Below are 25582 nucleotides of genomic sequence, written 5' to 3'. Positions count from 1 at the left end.
TCTGGGAACTTCCCGGCAGCGAGAGGCAAGGCTCTCCCAGAGTGGGGAGAGAGAACACATCATCCTCTAGAGACACTCTTCCCCTTAAATTTCAGAGGAAATTTCTTTTTGCTGTTGCTCCCTCTTTTTACACTGGTCCAAGCTTCTTTTTAAGGTTTTCCAACTAAATGGAATCTTCAGAAGGAAGTCTTCAGCCTTGTCTTCTCAGGGTCACTTCCCTGAGACAATCTTCACACTCTTCATGTGTCATTTGTCAGCTCCCATCTCAGAATTTCTATCACAGAAATAGTTCACTCACAACCAACATTCCCCCCACCCAACCCCTGGCAATGGAAAGAACCAGTTGAGAAGCCAATAGGTATTTCATTACACCAATGCCCCAGGCCCTGAGGGTCCCACTCACTTCAGTTACCAGAAATAGGAAAGAGCCAGCAGCTGAGGACATGTCCTATCAACACTGCTACACCAGCTGCATAGCATAGGAAAAGTACCTTTCTCCCAGAAACTAAAGCAAAACAATAACATCTTTAGCAACTAAGGAAGCCAGACCAGTGGCTGGCTTGATCATGATGGCAAGCTGCAAAATAATATTGTCCTGGACACCAAAGGAAAACACAAGAGGAGCCTTCAATGTGGTTTATAAGGAATTCACCTGCTTCTCACAATTGTTTTATGGGTAGGTCAATCATCACCTAGCCCTATGCACACACAGGCAAGTGGCTTCATTTTATCCATACCCTAGTTATCCCTGCAGACAGCGTGTTCAGGGAGTGATGTGGGAATAGCAGCAGAGACACTCCGCTCTGCCTTTCCCCTCTTATTCCTCCCTCATATCCCTCCGCCTTCTCCTGGGGTCAACCCCTGTGGCACACACAATAAAGTTAATAATCACAATTCCTTTCTTAGAACAGCGCTTTATAGACTGCAGAGTACTTCTATGCATCCATCAACTTTTTGCCCATCCTGATCTAACGTGAGCAGCAGGCTCAAAGCAAATTGTTGTAGGGATCTGTCCCACTCTCCTCTAGCCTACCCCCGAAGAGGATGTTGCAAGTGGTGAAGTTGCTGGGAAACATTCTCTTCTACAACACATGGCCCTTACCCATGACTCAGGGGGTGTTTGGTGTTGTGCTGGTCAGCAGGCTGTCATCCCACCATCTGAAAAGCCAAACTGTGGGGCTGTGGTAGTCCATCCTCCCGTCCTCCCTAGCAGCTCGTAGCTTTGCCGGAGGATTTTGGCTCCTGAGAAATATGCAAAGAAGTGGTCTAGAAATGCACTGCCCTCTCCCTTTCAGGCTCTGAACTCTCTTCTTGATGCCAATATTGGCCTCTGCCGGCCAGGGAAGGCCTGGCCTTATGACCTGTGGCTTCATGGCCCAGGGCCATGAGGAAGGGATGTTATGGCAGATTTATCACATACAAAGGAAGATAGGTCCTGGGAGCCAAGTGATTCCTGGCTAAGCAAAGCCACAATAGCCTTACAAAACCAGAGTAGAACTGGGTTCCATCTCAATGCCATAATTTGTTTGTTGGTCTGCTTGGCTCCTGGCACTGAGCTGCAGAGAAGAAATGGAAATATGAGCCCTTATCTGGGTCACATCTGTTAACTGGCTATGGATTTCCAATCACTTATCTTTGGAGTTTCTATCTCTGGTGTTCAGGGTGAAAGGGATTATATAGTTAAGACTGCATAGGACCCTGAAAATATAAAATAAATGAGAGTCTGGGCTATGTGGGCAGTGTGCCCATGGTCACTGCTAGGCCCTGGCTCCAGAGCCTTTGGCTGCCATTCCTTCCTTCTGGTAATATCTGCCCTTCATTGGACTGTCAATGTAGTTCTGCTGTTGTGGGGCTTACATACCTGCATTTACTCCTCAGTTATGAAAGGGCCAGAGAGATACTGAGGATCATCTCACCAAGACCACTAAATTCTAATGGGAGGAGAAAATACTGAGACCAAGAGTTCTGGAACCCAAGTGACTGGTCTAAATTAAGGGCATTTGCCAGGAAGTGGCAAATCCAACATCCAGGTCTCTTTACTCTCCTGTGGGACATCCATCCATGCTGACTGTCCTCTCTGCCTCCAGCCATGTTTTCTCTTGTTTTAACAGGTGAGCATGATCTTAACTCTGATGGTGCCATACAGTGCCATCGACACGGAATCCCCGCTCATGGAGATGTTTGTGGCCCATGGGTTCTACGCTGCAAAATTCATAGTGGCCATTGGGTCAGTTGCAGGACTGACAGTCAGCTTGCTGGGCTCCCTCTTCCCAATGCCAAGGGTCATTTATGCCATGGCTGGTGATGGGCTCCTTTTCAGGTAAGGGCTATGCTCCATGGAATGTATTCTATTTTGCCATGCCTATCCAGGGAGAATGTCACTCACTGTCAGCCTGACTATAATTTTTTTTAAAGATTTTATTTATTTCTTTATTTATTTATTTGGCAGAGAGAGAGAGAGATCACAAGTAGGCAGAGAGGCAGGCAGAGAGAGGCAGGAAGCAGGCTCCCCACTGAGCAGAGATCTCGACTCAGGGCTTAAACCCAGGGCCCTGAGATCATGACCTGAGCCGAAGGCAGAGGCTTAACCCACTGAGCCACCCAGGTGCCCCAGCCTGACTATAATTTTCATGTGAATGTTAAGTCGCATAGACTATGGAATTTGTCACATACCCTAACAAAGAGTTTGAGTGAAAGGAATATAAGCCCTGAAAGGGTCCCTCAGTTTGACTCTGGGTCCCTCAATCTAGCATAAACTAGTATGTTCCCTTAACTGCCCCACCCTTCCTGTTCAGCATTGTGTGTTGCTTTGTGAAGATTCTGGGTGTCCAACTGTCACACTGGGGCGGCTTCCAGAGGGAAGGATCCCAGGAAAATCTCAGGCCTGCCCTCACATTGAGGCCTGGTACTGCCCATCTCTCCACAGCCCCTCTGAAGCCACAAACATTCCAACCTACCATCACAGGAAGGATAAGACCATCCGAACAGAGCCTAATATCAGTAGCAACAATAGCTACCATTTATTGAATATTTGTGTATCCTAGGTGCTTTGTATACAGTATTTCAGTTAGTTTTGCTAATGAATATAGTAGATGAGTATACTCAGGTGAAAATTACTTGCCCCGACACCCAGTTACTGAGTGGGGGGCCAGGATTTAAACTCATGACAGTCTGACTCCAAAGACCAGATTTTTAACTACACCAACATTGGCCATGAAGTGGCCAATCTGCCCATGGACACAAAGGGAATGTGCCCCATTTCTTGGTTCCCAGTGCCCACCATATGAGGGCTTGCAGTGAAGGCATTCTTCAAGTGCACGAAGCAAGGAGTAAATCATAGAGACCAAGGAGCTCTCAGGGGTATGGAGGGATCTCCTCAGGGACTTTCTGCCATCAGCTGTCATCTTCTGCTTCATTTCCTCTGCATACCTTCAAAGTCATCACAAGGTCCAAGCTTCCATGTTTGGGAGCTGGACTGATCCAGAAGAGGCCAATTATCATGGAGATGTGACAACTTCACACATCCAAAAGGTTTTTCTGCTCTCAAAGAAAATTAAGAGGAAAGACCAAGCTCAGCCAACAGTCATGTGTAAAACACAAAAATAAGGGAAGGGAACCTGGAAGGCTTAGTCGGTTAAGTGACCAACTCTCAATTTTGGTTCAGGTCATGATCTCAGGGTTGTGGGATCAAGCCCCATGCCATGCTGGGCATGGAGTCTGCTAAGATTCTCTCTCTCCCTCTCCCTTTGCCCGAACCCTCATTCACACTCACTCTCTCAGAGGGAAGGAAGGAAGGAAGGAAGGAAGGAAGGAAGGAAGGAAGAGGAAAAAGGAAAAAGAAAAGAAGGGAGAAATGGAAGAGAGGGGAGGAGGGAGGATTAGGAGGAGAGTGAGGAGGAGAGCAGGAACCAACTTAAGGCCCACAGGAACTACTAAAATAGTACCTGTCATTCATTCACCTTTGTTGGTCTTCTCCAGTTGGTAACTGGCTGGATTTAGCCTGCATCTATGAGCACATGTTCTGAATTATTGTGCTGTTTTGCCAGCTAAAACCCTGCACTTTCATTATAGAGCAGTGCTTCTCAAGTTTTGGCATAAATCAGAATCCTCTGGAGGTTTTCTAAAGTATAATTTGTTAGGCTCCATGCCCAGAGATTCTGATGTAGTAGGTCTCTGGTGAAACCTGAAAATATGCATTTCTAATAAGCTCCAAGGTGACACTGATGTTGCTGATCCGTGGACTGACCACACTGGGTAACACAGGGAACCCCAAGCAGGTATGTGAATTCTCCGTCCATCACTTCTTCCTAGGAAAGCTTGCACTTCAATTCAGGTTTCTGACATACTTCCTAAATTCAATCAACCCTTCACATCACATAATGAAGTAGGAACTTTAATAAAGAAGTTTGCCTCAAAACCAAGGCATTCAAGTAAATTCTTTTTAAATTATACTTCGAAAACCAAATCCTGCGGTAGGAATAGGAGCTGAATTGAAACCAGTGAATCCAGAAGTAAATTGGAGGAGCAGGACCAGGAGGAGTTAAACCACGTTAGGGTCTGTCACCCTTTGTAGCTCACTGCTAACCCTGTGCTTGCCCCTCCCTCCAGGTTCCTGGCTCACGTGAGTTCCTACACAGAGACGCCAGTGGTGGCCTGCATTGTGTCGGGGTTCCTGGCAGCTCTCCTCTCACTATTAGTCAGCCTGAGAGACCTAATAGAGATGATGTCCATCGGCACACTCCTTGCCTACACCTTGGTTTCTGTCTGCGTCTTGCTCCTTCGATACCAACCAGAGAGTGACATTGACGGTTTTGTCAAGTTCTTGTCCCAGGAGCACACAAAGAAGAAGGAAGGCATCCTGGCTGACTGTGACAAGGAAGTTTGTTCTCCTGTGAGTGAAGGGGAAGAGTTTTCTGGCCCAGCCACCAACACATGTGGGGCCAAGAACCTACCATCTCTGGGAGACAACGAGATGCTCATAGGCAAATCCGATAAGTCAACCTACAATGTGAACCACCCCAACTATGGCACTGTGGACATGACCACAGGCATAGAAGCTGACGAATCCGAAAACATTTATCTCATCAAACTAAAGAAGCTGATTGGGCCCCGTTACTACACCATGAGGATCCGGCTGGGCCTTCCAGGCAAGATGGATCGGCCCACGGCAGCTACAGGGCACACGGTGACCATCTGCGTGCTGCTGCTCTTCATCCTCATGTTCATCTTCTGCTCCTTCATCATCTTTGGTTCTGACTACATCTCAGAGCAGAGCTGGTGGGCCATCCTTCTGGTTGTTCTGATGGTGCTGCTGATCAGCGCCCTGGTGTTCGTGATCCTGCAGCAGCCAGAGAACCCCAAAAAGCTGCCCTATATGGCCCCCTGCCTCCCCTTTGTGCCTGCCTTTGCCATGCTGGTGAACATTTATCTCATGCTAAAGCTCTCTACCATCACATGGATCCGGTTTGCAGTCTGGTGCTTTGTGGGTAAGCAACTTCCTTTGGAGCCTTTAGAGTTCCCTCTCAAGGCCTTGAGCAGGCTTATCCCAAAATTACCTCCTAGCTGGACTAGGTTTCTCCATTGCAAGAGAAATCTGGCTGATTCTACAGACACTTGCTTTCTGCATTAGAGTCAGTAAAGCCATTTATGCCCTTTCTGCCTATTAGGCTCTTGGTCTTTAGTTCTGAAGAATGATGCTGATCAATCCATCACTTTCCATCACCTCATTGAATACCATTACCGGACATTCTTTTTATGGATAATTAATTCCATAAAAAGTCCACTTAAAATGAATCCACATAATAAAGGGACAAAAATAGCACAGTAAAAGTGAGAGTAGAAATGTTCAACTGGAATTCTACCTTGGAAACTAAAAATTATGAAACTAAAGTTTAAAAAAGCATTTTTCTTACATTTGACAGAATTAAATTAAAATACCAATCATGCCCTAATTTCTTTAACAAGCAAAGTATGAATTAAGTGTGGATTTTGGGGCATAATATTTCTGACTAAATTATACCATTTCATATCCCCACTTCATATTGACTTTTATGAAATATCTAAGACTTTTTCATTTTTTCCCAAGATTCTTTCTTCACCCTTCAGATATTCTAGTCATTCTCTGGGGAGGACCTATCAGGCCATCGGTCTTACTGATTTTCTCTTCTCTTGTTGGTAACTGATATAACTCTGCCAGCTCCTCGACCGTCCACAACTTTGGGTGTAAAACAGAAATGCTCTCTCCAAATTCATATTTATTGCCTTCGAAAAGTCCTGCAGCTTTCCCAAGATTTTTAATCTCCCTTTGCAGCCGATTTATATTATCACATGTTTCTCACACCCAACAAGCACTGATGTTCGTGAGATGGCTGGGGATTGGTGCTCATGATAAGTTGAGAAGGAGGTTTACGTGAAGTCTAACTTTAAAGTTCCTTAGTCACCCTCTTGTAGTTCCCTATACAGATTGGTAGCCCTGAAGCCCCATCCTCTCCTTGAAGTCAGGAAGATGGGTGTTCAGCACTGCTGTCCTCTGTGCCTGGAACACAGCATGTGCTTAATAAATGCTCCTCTCTGACTACTGTTTCGATGAGAAAAAAAATGGAATAGCTGGAAAGAAGCATGAGGAGGCGGAATTTAAACTGTAAACCTGGAAGATAAGATTTACATAGAGGGAAGTAGGGGAGAAACAGTGCTCTGAGGACAGGGCTTTGGTCTTCCAGCAGATTCCTCACTGCTGAAGACCGGCCTGTGTCTTCTTGTAAGCATCCTGGCCCAATTTTTCATGACTCTAGGTCTCATCCTTTGTTAGGCTTTCAGAGGAGTTCTTGAGAGAACCCCACTAACTCGTCGGGGTTTTAACTACTTACATGATTTATTCACAGTTTCTCTTCTCCATTTAAACATATTTCTGTTGGAACATGTAGCTAACCAATGGAAAGATTTGACTGAAGAAGGGAGAAATGTTTCACTCATGTATTTGTTAAATGACTGAAGGCATAGACATGAAGACACAGGCATTCATTCCTAGAGTGTTAAAGCTGGAAGGGACCTTCACTATCTAGTACAATATTACCCACAGGGTGGTGACCAGTCTATTGTTAATATTTGGGCTGATTTTAGAGAGTCTAGGAATGAACTTTTTTGAGTTTTTAAAAATATTACATAGTTATTATACATTTTCACACATACTAGAAAAAATATATTTGCTCACATCAATCTGGTAATTATTTTTAAATTTTAAATGAGTCAAATTAAAGAAAAAAACATCAGTACTAGTACAGGTGCCATGATTCATAGTAATAATTAACACTTAATATAGTCCTTAGCACATACCAGCCATTATGCAAGGACTTTCCTCACATTAACGTATGTAACCCTCAAAATGACCTTCATTTTACAGATGAGGAAGCTGCGACATTTGACTGAGGTCACATAGCTAGAATTTGGTAAAGTCAAAATTAGCAATCAGGTGGTGTGGGTCCAGGGATAGTGATCACAGCCACTGTACTAAGTACGTGGTATAGAAATAATGGAAGTTGGAGAAACACCAACATCATCTATCCCTCCCCACTTCTCCATCTCTCGGTTTTACAGATGACAAAACTAAACTTCCAAAAAGTTAAATAACATGCTCAAGGTCAACAAGAATAATGGGAAGCTCTTCACAGGGCTATTACTAAAACCCAATGTCTCCACGCTCAGCTCTGCACCTGGTACCGCCCCACCACAGTGCCCCTGAGCATCCTCCATATTGGAGCAGAAAGTTTGATATGTAGTTCCTGCAGATTAACGTCTAACATCAGGGCTGACTCCGCAGGTGCACAACCTCTGCACACAGGGCCCCACATTTGGTCTAATGCTCTGCTGCTGCTGCTTCCTTGAATTCTTACCAAATTTTTTTCTTCTTAACAACTTTTTCACAAGAGGCTCTATGATTTCATTTTGCACTGGAGCCCACAAATTACATTACCAGTTCTGCATTGTATCTGTGGTTTCTGGAGCACCAGAGGCATTTTGCAAAAGTGGTAAGGTGGTAGGGATCCTTGCCTTTGGAATTAAACCACCCAAGTTCAAATCACAGCTCTGCCACCTCTGTGTCTTGTGACCTTGGGAAGTTCACTTAGCTCCTCTGTGTTTCAGTTTACTCATCTGTAAAAATGCAAATAATTCACTAGTCTTGATCTGGTTGCTCTTTGAGGCTTAGATAAGAAAAGGGGTGCCTGGGTGGCTCAGTTGGTTAAGCATCCGACACTTGATCTCAGCTAGTCTCAGGGTTATGATCTCAGGGTTGTGAGGTCAAGCCCTGCACCGGGCCCCATGCTGGGTGTGGAATCTGCTTGGGAGTCTTTCTCTCCCACTCCCTCTGCCCCTCCCTGCCTCTCCCCTCCTAAAAATAATAATAATAATAATAATTAATTAAAATTTTAAAATAATATATTGGGGAAAGTGATATGGATTATTTCTCTCCTGCCCTTCTTTTTAAAATCTAAAATGATTCATTGTCCTCCAGACTAGCTATCACATGCCAAAGTACAGCATGAACCTGTTCAGACTCAGGTTGCCCTCCCAGTTATCAGGCTGAAGAAAACTCCCAGAGAGCCTTTTGCAATCTTGCTGATAGCATAAACTTCAAACCTGTTCCAGAAACGGATACTCCCTGACATGGGAGGAAGTCACCCTGCAGCCTGGGGCTGCCCAGAGGGCACAGGAGCTCACAGCTCAACAAGCGCCCAGCTGTTAGCCACCAATTTCCTTAGCATCATGGTCTTTGAAGACTGGTACATGAGTAAGCTTTGCCTAAAACAAAAAATCGCAATCTCAACTACACAGCAGAATTGCCTGACTGCTGAAATATTCTGTGCCCAGGATCCCCCCCTCAGAGATTGTCTCAAGTACTGGGCCTTTTTTAAGGCTCCCCAGGTAATCATGAGCAGTCAGGTTTAAAATGATCTAGAACAGTGCTTCTCAGAGTTGAGTCCGCGACCAACAGCATCAGTATTACCTAGGAACTAGTTAGAAATGAGATTTTGAACTCTACCCCAGACCTACCAAGTCAGAATCTCTGAGAGCAATTTAGGTTTTAAAAAACCCTACAGAGTATTCTGATGTATGCTCAAATGTGAGAACCACTGACCCAGAGAGAAAAATAAGAAGATAATTAGTAAGCAGGGTAGATAATTTAATTACAAAAACTCCCTGTTTTCCAAAAACAAATTTTTACCCATATAAAATATATCTATCCCACAACCCCATATTGGCTTATAAAATTTTCAGTGCTCTCATAGAACAAAGATTCCACCTCTAAATTTCTGAGTCTCCAAAATGTCAGATTTTTCTTCCTAATTTCTCTATTCATAGTATAACTTTCCTGGGGAGAACAGAAGAGATATTTTTAAATGGAACTTCTTATGAAACAGCAGCTACTTTTTAAAAAGATTTACATGGTTGAGCTGAGTCATAACTTGATAATCTTCTTGGGCACATTTTTTTTTAAACCAGGCTTCTCTAAATGAATCTTAATTACAACATTTTTCTAACAATGTTTTGCTAAGCTTTTGACCTTCAGATGAGCACGACTCATAGAGTAAAATAAGGCCCAAGTCCCAACAAGATTACTCAGCACTTGTTTCTTTTCCTTCAGACAAGAGGAATAACACACATAGCAAATGTTTGATAATCCCAACAAAATGAGCACAGAGAAGCCTGAGTTTTCCTTTCTTCTTAGCTGATGTGGTTTTGTAAAAGAACACTTCAAGGGGTTGGGCAGAGTCTCAGGGAGTCTGAAGCTAGCAGCGACCAGTGATGACACTACTCAGTGGCACTTTCCAGCTCTATGGTTCCCTGTGGGACTTTGTTAGAAAGTAGCCATCTGGTAGACCAGCTCATGGGCCCCCTCACCCCAAGGGCTGCCAAGTTCTTGCCTGCATTTTTTCAGCCCCTCTGAGAAAGCAAATTCTTGTCTATAGATTTAGAGAACAGACAGTGATTTGGCAATGAACCTCATAAATCTTGTACTAAGACTTAATTTCCAAAGAGAAGACACACCTATAGTCTTTACCTTTGCTATCATTTGAAAATCCTTTTGGAAATGGACTCAAAGCAGCCGTTGTCATGAAGGGAAGAGGAGGAAGGAAGGGGGTTGTGAACTGGGGGCAGAAGGCATCAAGACAAATCAACTCCTGAGAATGTGTCCCATAAATAAGCTTGAAACTCTCCCTGTAGGCAGAGGAGAAAACAATTGGCAACTTCACCAAATAAATGATGCTCAAAGGGGGAAAAAAAAAAATAATGAAGGCCAGGATGAGGATGGTAACATAGCCAGTGCAACTGGGAGTGTGGAGGGGATCCCGCTACAGTCTACAGTCCAGGCTGTGTGCTGGACGGGGCTGTGCATGGAGGAGAGGGCCTGGGGATCCCATGGCTCTACGCCCAGTGGCAGTTGCAGGGGTGCTCTCCTTTGAGACAAAGGAATGAAGGAGAGGGGACCTTGGCAGAGACAAAGGTCCTGGAGCAGGTGTGTGCAGCGTGCCTGGGACACAGAGCCATGACACAGTGAGCCCTGGGCATCTTTCCCTCAACATCACATTTATAAGATTCATCCACACTGTTGCTTGTGGTTAAGTTGTTCCTTCTCCTTGCCTGGGCAAGCCTTCCCCCGTGAGAATAATACACCGTTCTCATGCTCATGGACATTTAGCTGGCTTCCAGTCTGGGGCTCTTACAAATGGAGCTGCTGTGAACATTCTTGTACATAGTGTTTGGTGGACACGTGGGGTTTCTGTGGAGTTAGAAGCCGAATTGCTGGCTTGGATTACTGGGTTTTTAAAATATTCCTTTACAAGCTTGTATTCTGTCTCCTGGCCATTCCAGCCCCTCAAATTGAAAAAAGGATCCCCAGTTCCATTTTGCGTATGGGAGACTGAGGCATAAAGTCATGTGACTTTATATTTGATCTGTGGCAGAGCCAGGGAGAGAATCTCCAGCGCCCCCCAAACCCCCACTCAATCCGAGCCTGCTCCTCCTGGCCGCATCAAACTAAACAAACCTTATTGTTATTCTAATCAACAGGGCTTGTGGCGGTATTTTAAAAACTAAACAACAAAGTGGGAGTTGGTAGGGATTGCAGCGGGTGGGGAGGACACCTTCTCATTACCATCCGTCTTCCTTTCCGCACTGGCAAATGTCTGTTTTGGAAAGCTGATCCCAGGGTAGTAAAAATAAAAAACGCTCTGCGCATAACAAAGTGCCTTCAGTTATCTGCAGCGGGCAGGGCTTCCTGCTGGAAAGTGAGCCCCAGGAAGAGGCTGCTCCACCCAGCCCAAGGTCAGGTGGCCCTCCTCCTCTGGCCGCCAGGCCTGTGACTGCCTACAGAGGACAGGAAGCTCCCAGGGGACTCTGGAGATCAGGCAGCTGCTCCTCAGCCAGAGTTCGGGCCAGTGGGGTTAGAAATCTGCTGTTACCGTCCATCTCCAGGTCCCCGGGCTCTGTGCAGAGCTGAGCTTTTGTTCAAGGTGTTCCCCCATATGATACAGAGATACTCCCCACTCCTCCCAACCCTCTCACTTTTAGCTTTGGGGTCATTTACTTAATTTGCCCAGGTGGATCCACACAAGCAGAGTAAATGGGTGTGTTGACCCCTGATGCTCAGGGATCCCAGCTTCTGAAAGCAAACCTGGCATTTCTAACCCTTCCTGGAGGTGCCTGGGTGGGTTTGGAAGGGCCATCAGTTTAGACTCAGGAGATGGAAGTTCCAGCACCATTTCAGTCACTGATTTATTAAACAGGTCTTAACCTCTCTGGGATGATCGATGAGAAAGGACTTTTTTACAAAGGGTTTTACGATCACAGAGTGTTCTACCACATAAAGAAAGCCCATTAAATTGCCAAAGTCATGATTCTTCATCTTGTCTAGCCTGAGTCTCTCTTGGGCACATTCTCCATCAGGGAATATCTGTCTGGAAGAAAAGCCAAGGCCTCCTTTCAGATATTTCCCTTCACTGCAAACAGCCTTTCACTAGACTCATTGCCATTACCTAGGAGCAGGCCTGGCATTCGGCCCATGTGCCTGGAGAACAACCATGTCTGTTTTTCAAATACTGAAACCCTTCTGTGCCTACTGCTAACTAGTGGGTGCCCTACATCTCTGCTCTCCCTAACTCAACAACTCAAAAAAATAACTCCAGCCCAGCTGGAGGGTCTCCAAGACCCCCTACAACACAAAAGCTAATTCCCTTCTGATTTTTAACACCACACGTGCCTTTCATGTATTAGAGCTAGAAGATGTAGAACTACAAAGCAATGGAGCTGAGTTTTTAAGGAACAGCAGGATTAAATATGCAAATATCAGTTAGCCTTCTCATTCTTGAGGCTTGGTTCCAAATGACTTCTGCTTATGCGGAAAGCAAATCCTCTCTGAAAAGTAAAACTTTGCCATCTGTAAGGGTTTATGAAAGAACATGAAGCCCGTCCCAGTGACAAATGACAGTGCCCAAAAACTATATGAAGCAGTAATAGCATCATTGGAGTGAATCTATAGTCTCATAAAGTGAAGAATTTTTCCCTACGTGCTTAATAATTCATGGAAATTTCAATAATTCTGGATATCAGAAGATATTAAGGAATTATTATCAGTGTTTAGATGTGATAATGATACTAAGTTTTTAAGTCTATTTTAAAGATACATACTTAATTATTTACAGATGGAGCATAGGATGGAAAGGATTTGTTTCCAAATGATCTAAAAACAAGGACTCAGTGGGGTGGGTGTCAGGAGGAAGCAAGTGATGAGTATTTGAGCTTCTTTATACTACTCTCTCCACTTTGGTACACGTTTGGAATTCTTCAAACTAAAAAGCCAAGCAAAATTGTTTTCAATAAGTCTATCCCCCGTGGCCACCCCTGGTAGGTGAGATACATCCTGGATGGGGACCCGGGGAGCCCCTAAGAACTCACAGTCCCAACACCATCCATGTTGCTGTGGAAAATCTTATTTTGTCCTATGCCCCCGTTTCCTGTCTCTGAGACGTATGTAATCCTAACCTCCCCACTCCCTGCCCCCACACACACACTCACACACTCTCACACTCACACTCTCATGCACATTCCCAAACAGGCTGCAAGGAATCTAAACAAGATAACATGTATAATGTTTTGAACTCCTTGGGAGAAAGATACAACATAAATCACGCATCATGAGGACCTCAGCACCCAGAAGTGTTGTGTGAAGTTCGGTTTAGATGATTCAGAATTCCCAGAATCCCCACAGATTTTTCAGAAACTACCTCATGCTTAGTTTTCTAAGCCAACTGAAGAAAGAAAAAAAAAAAAAAAAGGAGCAGAAACAAAACACCCTGCTGCTACACAGGAGGCTTTTAGCAGCTCTGTTTACTCCTCCGACACAAAGCCTTTGTTTCTGTGTGACAGATGGTCGTCCATGCTTGTCTCCTCACTCTCTCTACCTCCCTTCCACCCTCCCTCCCTCCCTCACTTCATTTGATCCCCTCTGCTGCTTTGTGCCCCTCCATTTTTCCTTTTCTCCAATCCTTGGTGCCTTACACCACTTTCCTTGAACTTACTCAAGGGCCAACAAGAAGTGTCAGGCAGAATGCCAGTCCTTTGCCCGGGCTGACCGTTGGCTGCGTGGCTTCCACCAGGCTGCGTGCACACAGTCACTTCTTGGTTCAGAGCACTCGTGTTTGAAATATATATATTTTTTTTTTTAATTTATTTATTTGAGATCGAGAGAAAGAGAGCATGGTGGAGAGAGGCAGAGGGAGAGAGAGTCTCAGGCAGGCTCCCCACTGAGCACAGAGCCTGACACCGGGCTCCATCCCCCACGACCCTGAGATCATGACCTGAGCCGAAACCAAAGAGTCAGATGCTCAGCCAACTGCGCCCCCTGGGCACCCCGAAATATATTTTTAAAGACAAAATAACACCTTTGAAATTATAGGAGGCTCAGAGCAAATATTAAAAGGCCCATAAATACACGACAGATTTCCATGGGTTGCTTTTTCAAAGTAATCATAGTCAGTGCATTCAGGAGCACACATGTTCCTCCGGACGCCATCATTCCCAAAGAACAAAGAACGAATGTAGCCATAACCCCTTACTCAGTGCATACTGTGATAAACATAGTCGGTAAGCCGGCCTGCAGAGCGCAGGTGTGAAGGACTGGGCTTATAAGACTCCTCTCTCTCTCCATGCGAATGCTGTTTCGGCCCTCAGCCTGCTTCTTTTTTTTGTAAAATGAAGGTACTGAAACAGATCTAGAGACTCTTTCCAGCTCTAAATATCTAGGATTCTATGAGGGTCTTAGAGAATTTCCATAAATCAGTCTACCTGACACCACCACACCTGGTGGGGCAGGGGAAGATCTGTCAGAATAGATGTCAGACCATGTGGAATGATGACCTGTGTGATGGCCGAGCAGAGAGCTGAGAGGCAAAGGCGAAAGAAAAGAAAGGGTATTAAGTTCAGTAGGGAAATAACTCACTTATAAATAGGGTCTGAGAAGGGGATCAGATGGAAAGAATTGATATAATAGAGACAAAGCAGGAATTGGAGGCAGGATTCGACCCCTGCCTCAATGCCTATGGGAAAAGATAGCAAAACAGCAAAAATGGGCAAAAAGAGTTGTGTGCCTGTTGATCCCACCTGGTCTCCTGAAATTTATTCTCAGGTCTCAGACATGCTTCCAAAAGAGGCATTCTCCAACCAGGAACATACTGTCCCTTTTAGAAAGGACCTTAACTTGATGCCTTGTGCTACACAAGGGTAATAACTATCGCCCATGGCTACGCCCCCCCACCCCCCCACCGACAAGAAAGAGTAAAGATCCATGTTCAGAAAAATGAAGTCGCTATTTGAGAGTAGTTACATCTGCAAATGATTAACTCTAGGATTTATTATCAATTAGGACTATAAATCTCTGCTTTCTTTGGCTCCTAGAAAGTTGATTTCACTGGGGGATGGGGCAGGGGGTAAGGAGAAAGTCATTTGAAACAGAGAGGGAGAAATCCAAGTTGAAAAAGGGTGCCTGGGTGGCTCAGTGGGTTAAGCTGCTGCCTTCGGCTCAGGTCGTGATCTCAGAGTCCTGGGATCGAGCCCCGCATCGGGCTCTCTGCTCAGCAGGGAGCCTGCTTCCTCCTCTCTCTCTGCCTGCCTCTCTGCCTGCTTGTGATCTCTCTGTCAAATAAATAAATAAAATCTTAAAAAAAAAAAAAAAGAAAAGAAAAAGAAAAAGACCCACTTCAAATTCAAAAGGAGCAGGATTTCTCAGGCACCAAAGAGGAAAACAGAACAGAACGTGACCTTGTGGTTCTGAGCAACAGCTGTGCAGATGCCTGCAGGGTTAGCAAAGTCAAAGGAATGGGTGCCACTCAGAGGAGGGATTCTGGGGTTTGGAAGGGAGTTGTGTAACTGAGTGGCATCCAGTGGCCAAGCCCTAATATGGCCAGTGTAGGCAACAGAGTACAGGTCTCAGGAGCTTTATGCTCCTGGTCTGAAGGAGTCCCAGTCTTGGCTGCCCATTGGACTCACCTGTGAAGCTTTAAAACATACCCATGCTAAGCAAAATAAGTCGATCAGAGAAAGACAATTATGTCTCTCTGATATGATCTCTCTGATATGAGGAATTTGAGGGGGGGGGTCATGGGGGTTAGGGAGGGAAAAAATGAAACAAGATGGGATCAGGAGGGAGACAAACCATAAGAGACTCCTAATCCCAGGAAACAAACCGAGGGTTGCTGGGGGGTCGGGGGGTAGGGATAGGGTGGCTGGGTGATGGACATTGGGGAGGGTATGTGCTATCGTGAGTGCTGTGAACTGTGTAAGACTGATGATTCACAGACTTGTACCCCTGGGGCAAATAATACATTATATGTTAATTTAAAAAAATAAAAGATATAATGAAGAGAAAAAAAAATAACCATACCTATGCTTTGATCACACTGCAGACCCATTAAATTAGAATCTCTAGGGGTGGGGCTTAGGTGTAAGGGCGGTTCAAAAACTCCCCAGGTGGCCCTCCAGCTGAAGTCAGAGTTGAAAGCACTGCTTACCCATTTCAGCCTCATGGCAACCCCATGTCATAGGTGCAGTGACTATCTTGAAGAGAAAATGAGGCACAAAGAAGCTAAGTAACTGGTCCAGAGTTACATGGCTAATAGTGATGGCGGCAGGATTTGAACCCAGGGCTCACACTCTTAATCATCATGCCCTATGACACCGCCCCCCCCCCCGCAAGGCTATGATTCTCAGCTATTTCAAACTCTGAGCCTCTGTGAGCTTTTCAAGATAGAAAATGGGTGTTGTCGAACAATTTTTTAATATTTATTTATTTATTTTGAGAGAGAGAAAGAGAGCATGAGCAGGGGGGCAGAGGGAGAAGCAGAGAGAATCCCAAGCAGACTCCGAGCTGAGTGGACCCTGAGATCACCGTCCAAGCAGAAACCAAGAGCTGGATGTTTAATGGACTGCCCCACCCAAGCACCCCTCAAACTATTTTTATACTTAATTACAGAAAAATTATAATAGAAATGAAACATTAACCCTAATTAATGTTCCATATTGCCTAGGAAAACAAGTTTCTTCCCGTGGCCTGGAATGACATCATCTAAGGAGGTTGCACTGGAAATTTCATGCTCATCAGAAGTTCTCATTCATTCATTCATTCATTCAACAAAGATTAAGTGCCAGTTTTTCCGCAGAGTCTCAAAATAGAAGCACCCTGGGCAGATAATCACACAGTAGGCGTTCCAAGGGCCCTAACAGTGGCAGGCAGCAGAGCCTTTGAGAGCGAACAGCTCTGAATGGCAGTGATACAATACTCCTTTGGTGAGTGAAAAATGGCGAAGTAAACCATGGGGCAGTATATGTGCACTGCTGGGTGGGGAGATAAAAGATGGCGTCCCTAACCGGGGCGTGGGGTAATAAAACGCTACAAGAAGGTTGGGGAGACACTGTGGGTGATTCACAAATATTTAAGTCGGGGCGGAAAATGCAAATTCCTAGTTGGCACCTGCATGAGTGTAGTGATACAGGAAGGTGGGGACAGAGGTGACTAGAGAGTCCACATTCTGTCTAAAGAGGCAGCTAGCGCTAGCCTCCCGTCACACCTGCCATATAGGACTGTGGCAGTAGGGTCGTGAGACCCTCTGACTTTTTTAGGGGAAGCTGTAAATACGGGTTGCTTCATGCCAGACAGACCAGTTTTTAAATGACACTTAACTCGAGTCTCTTCCAGACACGATGTAGACCAAAGAAAACACATCCACCGCGGACTCTGCTTTCACCACTGAGCACCCCCCCCCGCCCCCGCTGGTCCCGTGGATCCCCAGAGCAACTGCTTACGGGCCTGTGCCTCTCCCTCCCTGCAGGTATGCTCATTTACTTCGGGTACGGCATCTGGAACAGCACCCTGGAAATCAGCGCGCGCGAAGAAGCCCTGCACCAGAGCACGTACCAGCGCTACGACGTGGACGACCCCTTCTCGGTGGAGGAGGGCTTCTCCTACGCCACGGAAGGCGAGAGCCAGGAGAACTGGGGCGGGCCTGCGGAAGACAAAGGCTTCTATTACCAGCAGATGTCAGATGCCAAGGCCAACACCCGGACAAGTAGCAAAGCGAAGAGCAAAAGCAAACACAAACAGAACTCAGAGGCCCTGATTGCAAATGATGAGTTAGATTACTCTCCCGAGTAGAAGTAAACACACAAGAAACGTGTAGAAACAGTGGTGATTCCTTTTCAGTAACTTAAACCGTGGGCTAGAGGATGAAAACATTTTTGGCTCTCATTTCAAAAATCCAGCCTTCCCCAGAGTCAGTCCCCAGTCATAGCCTGTCATTTGCTAGTTTTGCTCTTCCGGATAGTTCTGTCGAAGAGTTTAACCTGGGTTTCATCACTGATCCCCTTGTTTAAAAAAAAAAAAAAAAAGCTAAACCAGAGGCTGCAAGAAATTCTGTCTTAGGTGTGACCATCAGAGCTGATGGCGGCAAGTGTTTCCTAGGCCTTTGCTTTGCTGGTTGAATCTTTTTGCTTCTTATGGAGACCCCAGAAGCAAGGGGCTCACTTTGGGAGCCACCCTGAGGCTGCAGCTCCTCCTGGAGATGTGCCAAAGCAGGCAGGTGTGGGTGTGGGCAGGTGGACGTGGGCACTTTCTCAGCAAGAAACACTTGGTCTGAAATCTCACAAAAACGAAATCATGGAGAAGACACAGGCTTCTTTTTATTCACCAAGGTTCTCCCAATCTCCAAACTCTCACTTTAGGATCCAGCAAAGGTTAGGGACTCTGAGACCGTTTTCCCCAGAGGTCTGAGAGCTACCCTAAGGCAGCCTTGCAGACCCAACGATGTGATAAGAAGCACCATCAAAGCACTACTTGAATGCCCAGAAAAAAAAAAAAAAAATTAAAAAATCAGCTAACCATCTCTTGCGGTGAAGGCCAGAAGGGCACTGGCAGAAATTAACTCTCTGTCATACCTTTTCTTTTACCAGCCTCTCGGCTCCTGCTGATATAATGAAAGGGGGCAAAGTCGGAGCATGATTTCATGGCATTAATATGCCTTGAAGAAGTAGGTCGTTTGTTTTCTAATCGGATAAAAATCTTTACAAGGAGAAGTGACCCAGCCGCTGCGATCACATTGCAAATTCTATTTCAGACTTCCAAAATTATAAATTGCGTAGTTTGTTGAGATTTGCCACCGCGTGAGCCATGAGCCGCGGGGGCTTCTCTGAAAACAGAACTGTTGCAGCTCGGCTTGTGAGGTAATGGCATTCCAAGAGATCACATTTCACTTCTGAACCTTACTCTCAGATATGAGTAGCTTGCTTTTAGATTACATATTTTGTCTGTTTTTCCCAGAGCAGGTTCACCGAAGCCCAGAAAAATGCCTACCTGGTAAGGTCTGCATCGGGCCCTAAGAGGGGTTCTTAAAGGAATTTTTTTTTTTAATTTTTTTTTTAATTTATTTGACAAAGATCACAGGTAGGCAGAGAGGCAGGCAGAGAGAGAGGAAGGAAAGCAGGCTCCTTGCTGAGCAGAGAGCCCAATGCGGGGCTCGATCCCAGGACCCTGGGATCATGACCTGAGCCGAAAGCAGAGGCTTTAACCCACTGAGCCACCCAGGGGCCCCTCTTAAAGGAATTTTCTCCTAAATAACCTAGATGAGAGAATGTGTGGCAGGAAAAAAACACACGGCTTATCAGTTCTACTCCTGGGTCCCCGGGATTCCTGCGGCAGCCCGCAGTCTTGCACGTGTGAACTCGAAGGCACGGTGGCGATCAAGCTACAGTCTTTATGGGGGCTTCCTGAAAGGGGGGCAAAATAGCAGATTTCTTGCCCTCCCTCTCCCAGATCTAGCGCTATGCCAAAAGTTTTCTAGACTACATCGACTAATGTGAAATCTATTCTTTGTTGAAAGGTTGAGGTTCGTGCCATCTTGGCATACCTTAGGATTACAGACAGGAGGCAGAAGTCCATTTTTTCACTCAGTGAACAGTGACTGAGACTGTATCAAGTGTGAAGCAATGGGAATAGAACAAAGTATAATATTCTGCCCTTGGGGGCTCCCAGGGCAGGGAATGAGCAGCACTGGCATCTGACAAACGCAGATAAAACCACCAAGCCTGACAAGTCTTCCTGGCTGATGCCCTGGGCTTTAATATAGAATAAAATAGAAGGTCAAAAGAAACTAGTTTTTTTTTTTTTTAAACATGCTTTTAAGTAAATTGCATATCGCAGCTATGGCCGACGAATGCCGGTAAATTCAAGTAACGCCTATTTTCTAGAACTTCTTTTCCATTCTTCTGTATGAATTGTTTAGAATTCTGGTTTCCTGGGGTCACTTTGTCAATGTAACGCGTGGCAACACCATGTTTTTTTCTTCCCTAAACTCACCCCTAAAGATACAGTGCCTGGTCTGTGAAACACACCCTTGGGGAGGAACTATGGACAAATTATCAGTAGTTTTTTGTGAATACAAAGTTTTGAACTAGTTTTGAGACTCAACAAGTCTGCCTAAACTAAATACAACGTGTGAAGCCTGAAATATCCAGAGAGATGGCGGGCTGGGGGGGCTATATTCATTAAAAATGTCCAAAAAGAAATATGGGTGTAAAACAACAAAATCTTAACGTGGCTGAAAGAGCTCCCTTTCAGTAGTGAGTGTTAAGTGTTAAGGTTATGATAGCTTGCTGGCAGATGTATGGAATTTCTGTAGCATGAGGAGAGAGAATACGGAGTGAACACCGTCGGTATTGATTTTGCGAAGACTCTATGAAGTCTTCTGGTTCTGGAGACATTTCTCCCAGGTTGTATCTCCTTTCTATAATCTTGGTCTCTTTATTTCTCTAAAGTTAGTCATCTCCCTAGCAATCTTAGTTTAAAAAAAAATTAGTATGATAGAGAAAGATTTTTTTAAGTAAATTGACATGTTTTTGTTCATGTTTCCCAGCCTCTGTGAAATGGTCCCAGGTTTCACAATGTAGTTTCAAATACCGTCAATTACTAGAATGATTATATTAGTGTTTCCTAGCAATTTTCTCAAGACCGTGTTAGTGGAATCATGTTAAAAGTAAGATCACCTTATAATTACCGTAGAGACTTAGCCTTCTTGAATGGGTCCAAGGAAGACCTACAATTTATTGAATTCTTCTCTGCTGCAGGAGCTTTTCCAGGAAGGTTTCATTGTGTGAATTAGTAGTGTGAAGCCAATTATGAACTTTTTTGTAATTGTATTCAATTTATTGGTACCCTGCTTCCTTTCAGAAGGATTTCAAGGTGGCTGTTAAAAAACATATAATGCAAAAATAAGCGAGGAGCTTGGGTAAATAAAAACAGAAATAGAAAGGATAAGACGAGGCTTGAGTGTGTTCAGTGCACAAATGCAAAATCCTGACATGCATTGCTAAATTTGCCAATGAGGTAGCAACTTAAAAAACACTGAAATTGTTGGAAAGGACAAGACAAAATACTCCTGCATGATAAGAACAAATCTTTCCCCATGAGAGAATAGCATAGAACATTGAAACCCACATACAAGCTCCAGGCTTAGATTTTGCCAGCTCCCCGTGCCTGGCATAGAGTGGGTGTTCAGTAAAGTATCTGATGATCAGATGGATGGCTGAATGGACAGATGAAAGGAAAAGGAAACATCACCTATTCAAGAATGTTTTGTGGAGTCCTTATCTGTGCTATGGTCTAAGACATGGAGGAACCAGGACATATAATATATATCAATAAAAACCATAGAGAAGGTGACACATAAGATGAGGGAGTTACAATGTTCAACAAGAGTTCAAATACAGAAAAGACTTCCTTCCATTGGGAAAAACGATAGAGAATGTAGTCCTTGCATGGAGCCCTGTGGAATGGGCAGAACATTTCCCCCAGGTAGAAATGGGGGAAAGGTTTGCCAAGTGGAGAATCAGCATGAGTAAGGCAGAGATGGGCTGACAGCGGTCTCTGACTAATAATGTGTACTGTGCCTCCTGCACGGGAAACAAGAAGCTAGTTTGAAAGGAGCTTATGATGTACGCATGATTGAGCTATGGAACAGTAAGAAATAATGCTGAGAGGGTGGCGAGGGCTTATTCACAGACAGACTTGAACAACGAACTAAGCTGGCTGGCTCTCCTTGGGTGGGGAGGCACCAGGGAAATGATGAACGTATGAATCAGGGAGGACTGGGCTTTAGGAACCCAGGGCAGTGGCTTCATTCACTTGTGTAAGGACCTAACAGATCACACACACACTTCGAATAGATTCAATATGCTAAAGGGGAAAAAATATCCAAATTTTAGCAATGTATGATTGATTCCTCTTTTGAATCCTGTCTGATTTCATCCTTAACCTAGGAGAAGCATAGTCATTTAACATGTAGACAGACAATACAAAGTTGTTCACAGACATTTTAAAGTTTTCAACAGTAACTTTAAACAACCCTACCTAACTATTTTTCTAGCTAACTAATCTAAAAAGTAAAATCTCAGCTCCAGATTTTACTGAGCTTGAGCACAAGGCCACTTTGAACTGGTGAAAGGAATCAGATGATAGAATTCGGTGAAGAATCCAGTTCTACGGCTTAGTCACTAACAGCTAATCAAATGTCTACATCATGATCATGATGTTAGATATATGGGGGAGAGGGGAAGCTGTTGAGATTAACAACACATTTCTGTACATACAAACCCAGCAATTACTGGGAAACAAAACACAAGCTCCTCCAAAGAAATATCTTTCCCCTATTCTCCTGAAAAGGACTGATAGACTTGACCCTCCTTCACATCACATTTGTTGGAAGTTTACAAGGGCGTACCTTTTCTCTGCATTATAAATAGAAGCTACAGGAGTATGAGAATCAGCCCACAAGACTACTAGAAATGCTTGTCCCCTCTCCCCAGCTTTTACCAGGCACTGAGATGACCGTGGAAGCTCATGGATGGTCAGCTACAGGTTCACCCAAGTTTGTATGTCAGAACAGAGAAGTCAGAAGTCAGGGAGCATGTCCAAATCCAGGGCTGGAACCAACTCACTGAATCCAGGCAGAGTGAATGGCCCGCTCTTGGATGTAAGCTTTCAGGCTAGCAAACAATCCAGGGATGGCCTTAATTTCTGATGCTGGCGGGGAGCAGAGGAGCGAAGGAAACACACACTGGGGGTGCATGATAGCACTCCATTTCTATGCCATGTGGAACAAGACTGGTCAAAGAAGGTGTTTCTAAGCAACATTTTCTCGGAGTCTCGGTTTCTTCTGCATGCTTGTATCTCCCTGACACCGAGGACCCATTTGTCTTCAAGGGCCCTTTCCAGTTCCTAAGAGAGAGAGAGGCACCTGCTGCTAACCACGGATGGCCTGGCCGTGAAAGAACTAGCGCTTGTCATTAAACAGCAGGCAAAGCCAGGAACCACATCCCAAACCACAGGAACCCGGATGTTGTTCATTGAAGGGTGGACTTTGTATTTCCCAGTTCCGTGGTGATGGGGAGCAAAAAGGCCCCTTTCCTGTACATAACTGTTAGTGCCGTGTCCATTTTTCTCTCTAAGACTCCAGAGGAGAAGCTATTGTAATTCCTTTTTCTCCTCAGGAGCTACCGCTTTCGAAAATGCTTTCCTCCTCCTGCTCGGCTCGACTAACACACGCATCATTCTGAAATACCTAGGCAGCTGCCTTTTGTCAAAATTATCTAAGAAAATGTCCTTTTTTTCTTTTAGGACTGAAAGCCCAAAAGGGATTAGTGGAAGTTTTGCCGCCCACCAAAAGTGAACGTAATTCTGCAGTATCAACTAAAATCGTGTTAGAAACCATTAAACAGTATTCTACATGCGTGGAATTACGAAATTCGTAGAGAACGTTCACAAAATCAGCTTTGGGCTTGAAGCCTTCCGAAAGCAGGGAGCTGTAATTTCTTACCCTCCGAGAACTTATTAGTGCATTCTGGTACGATATGGAGAGAAAATGGCTTTGTGTAAGAATGAAGAAACAGGGCAGCCTAGATTTTTTTCATCAGGGACCCCCTCTGTGCTTTCTTTCTATGACACTTTCCTAACATGGCCACTGGTGACATTGGCTTTTAAAGAGAACGTGGGTCATGTAAATTTCCCTTGAAGCACAGACTTTGAAGGACTGTGCTCCTTCAGAGGGTGAGATGAGGTGAGTGCTTCTTGCATATCTCCTCCTGGTGGGTATCGGCAGTTGCCAGTTCACGGATCTCACTCACTCATGCTCCTGGAAGCAAGAATCTACCCCAGAAACCGTGGACTCCCCAAAGCAAAGACATGCTATGTTAATGCTACAATAGCGCATAAATACCTCAACTGTCTGGGCTGATAGAGGGGCTGCAGGTTTTAAGAGAGCAGATACTGTCCTCCTCCGTGTAGTCACACCATCTAACGACAGGACTCGACATTCTAGCTTTCTTCACTGTGGAAAAGAAACGTCACTGTTTAATCCGTATCCAAAGTTCTAAATACAGCTTGTAAATTTTACTGACCTGTTTCCTTCTGTTGGGTCCTTGAGAAGTACAACTTGCTTTTTGCAGATGGTAATTTCTAGTGTCTTTCTCTGCTATTTTTTTGTTTTTGGTATGAAATTGCTGTATTTGTTAAAGTTTGTTCGTTCTGTGGTTTTTAATTCCCATTGGTGCACCGTACAATGGGGTGTTGTAGTGTATCATCAAGAAAGAAATAATATGCCGATATGTTATGGAGTGTGTTTTATTTTCAAATGACTGTGGTGTTGATGGTATATTGATTTACCATGATACTAAGGGAAAATTCTAAATTTACCAAAATGTGTATATTTTAATAAATGTGTAAAGCTTTATTGTGTGCCTTTAAATTTAAAAATGGGTTATAAAGAAAGTCAGAAACAAAAGTGTCCTACTATAAATCCATAGCAATGTAAAGCTTTTACACAGAAGACTACCAAAAGAAAAAAAAAGAAAAGAAAAAGGAGCTTTCCCATATTTTGTTAACCTTAACCAGTATCTGAAGTCTGATATTTTCTTTCCATTCTAAAATGGAGAAGAATAAGTGAATCTTGCCTTAAATGTTTCAATTGTCCTTTGTAGAAAAGCCAGATAAATGAGCTCATTTCTTTTGGAACCTATTGCATTATTGTGGAAAATTCGTTTTCAGAATAAAAATATTTTAAAAATTACAGCTAATCGACTATTAAAATTAAAATTTGAAGAAAGTCAGTGCTATCCTACCGTTTTAAATTCACTTCATTTCCATGAAGAGAATAGAAGTTCTTCTTTAGTGGACTCTTGGGAGAACAACAAGTGACCTGATCTCCTCTTGACCATTTTCTTCTAGCATGGTCCCAGACTCTGTCAAGGACCCCCACTACACTGCCTCCTGAATTACCCCATTCCCAGTGCCTGCTCCTAGGCACAGCCACACCCCTGCCCTGCACCCTCAGTACCAACCACCATTCCAATTCCTTGCCCCCATTCATTTTAAGGACAAATCAGAGGAACATTATCTGCCTCCAGATAGCATTCGTGGTGGTTTCTTTTGACTTTTTGACCATATAGTGGTGACATCTGGAGAAAAGGTAGAGGCATAGGGTTACATAATGTCATACCCCATGAGCTACAAAGAATCCACAATGTTTTTATTTTCTCCAACACATTGCAGTCCTTTGCAAAGGGCTACCCGCCTGAGCAGCAAGGAGAGAAAAACAAACTTTAAATGCATTAATTTGCGGAATCACAGTTGTCTTCCAGTTTAGACTCCTTTTAGATGATCGAGTCTCTTTGGGATAAACACTCAGTCTTCTGGATTTCCTGCCCTCGCTCCGTCTTGTTTCGCTACAAAATGGCATCTGGGAACAGAGCCTATAGAATCTCAAAGAAGCGGGGTTGAAGGGGTTGTGGGGTGGAGACTGGGAGAGTGATGAGAACTGGGGTGCTCTGGACCCTCGCTGCTGTGGAGTGGCCATGTGGACGGCTCCCTGCACGGGGACCGCTAAAGGAAAACTGACTCTTCCAGCCGTGTGGGTTTCATGATGACATTCACTTCCAAAATCCACAAGTCTGGCTGGCCCTTAACCCCAGTTGTGAAGTTCCCTGCACACAC

General features: G+C 44.5%; 1 protein-coding gene across 1 annotated transcript in view; it reads left to right on the top strand.

Annotated features, from left to right (window-relative positions):
* The window catches only part of SLC7A14 (solute carrier family 7 member 14), a 109177-nt gene extending 90240 nt beyond the window's left edge, over positions 1 to 18937 (top strand). The window contains exons 6-8 of the mRNA XM_047730361.1: positions 2112 to 2320; positions 4609 to 5486; positions 17379 to 18937. Of these exons, the coding sequence (XP_047586317.1) occupies positions 2112 to 2320; positions 4609 to 5486; positions 17379 to 17701 (1410 nt within the window). The 3' untranslated portion in view covers positions 17702 to 18937. The remainder of the gene's footprint in view (positions 1 to 2111; positions 2321 to 4608; positions 5487 to 17378) is intronic.
* Positions 18938 to 25582: the final 6645 nt, after the last annotated feature.

Source organism: Lutra lutra, chromosome 1, assembly GCF_902655055.1.
Source record: "Lutra lutra chromosome 1, mLutLut1.2, whole genome shotgun sequence".
Classification (NCBI taxonomy): domain Eukaryota; kingdom Metazoa; phylum Chordata; class Mammalia; order Carnivora; family Mustelidae; genus Lutra; species Lutra lutra.
This window is presented reverse-complemented; position numbering and strand designations above follow the sequence as displayed.